Source organism: Phalaenopsis equestris, unplaced genomic scaffold (assembly GCF_001263595.1).
Source record: "Phalaenopsis equestris unplaced genomic scaffold, ASM126359v1 Scaffold204508, whole genome shotgun sequence".
In the NCBI taxonomy this organism is placed as follows: domain Eukaryota; kingdom Viridiplantae; phylum Streptophyta; class Magnoliopsida; order Asparagales; family Orchidaceae; genus Phalaenopsis; species Phalaenopsis equestris.
Genome location: NW_018224060.1, coordinates 1 through 446, shown reverse-complemented (window position 1 = coordinate 446; position 446 = coordinate 1). Strand labels below are relative to the sequence as shown.

The 446-nt window shown below is 42.8% G+C and overlaps 1 protein-coding gene across 1 annotated transcript; it reads left to right on the top strand.

Annotated features, from left to right (window-relative positions):
• Positions 1–389, top strand: LOC110036269 (the record flags this gene model as incomplete). Its single annotated transcript, XM_020740674.1, is given in 1 exon segment — positions 1–389. A coding segment is annotated over 1 exon segment (389 nt), but the record flags the coding sequence as incomplete, so codon positions are not given.
• Positions 390–446: the final 57 nt, after the last annotated feature.

The window sequence follows — 446 nt, the reverse complement described above, 5'->3', positions numbered from 1 at the left end:
TTCACCTGCAACCTGCCAACAAGCCGCGAAGCCCGCAACATTGCTACTACCATCAAATTTGGAACAGGATTTGGAGATCTTGAGGTCATCCTCGGGAAAGCTCCTTTTGTTGTTGTGAAAGTTGCCACTCCAGAAATGCGAGAACCCGCTGCTGAATTCAACCTGAAGTCTTTTGATGACTTTCCAGTTCACAAAAAGACTAAGACCTCTGTTACTGATACAATAACACCCACAAAGACGGTTGTCCCTACCACTAAGGGAAAAGAAATCATGATAATAGAAGATCCGACTGAAGGATTAACTGTTGTACCTTCAACTTTTGAAATCGGATCAAGTTCAAAAACAATACCATTGACCCGATCTCAGAAGAGAAACGGCAATAGGAAAGCCCGAAAAGCGGCTAAAAGATAAATCCCTGAGAAAATACCTACCGAAGAAGGACCTTA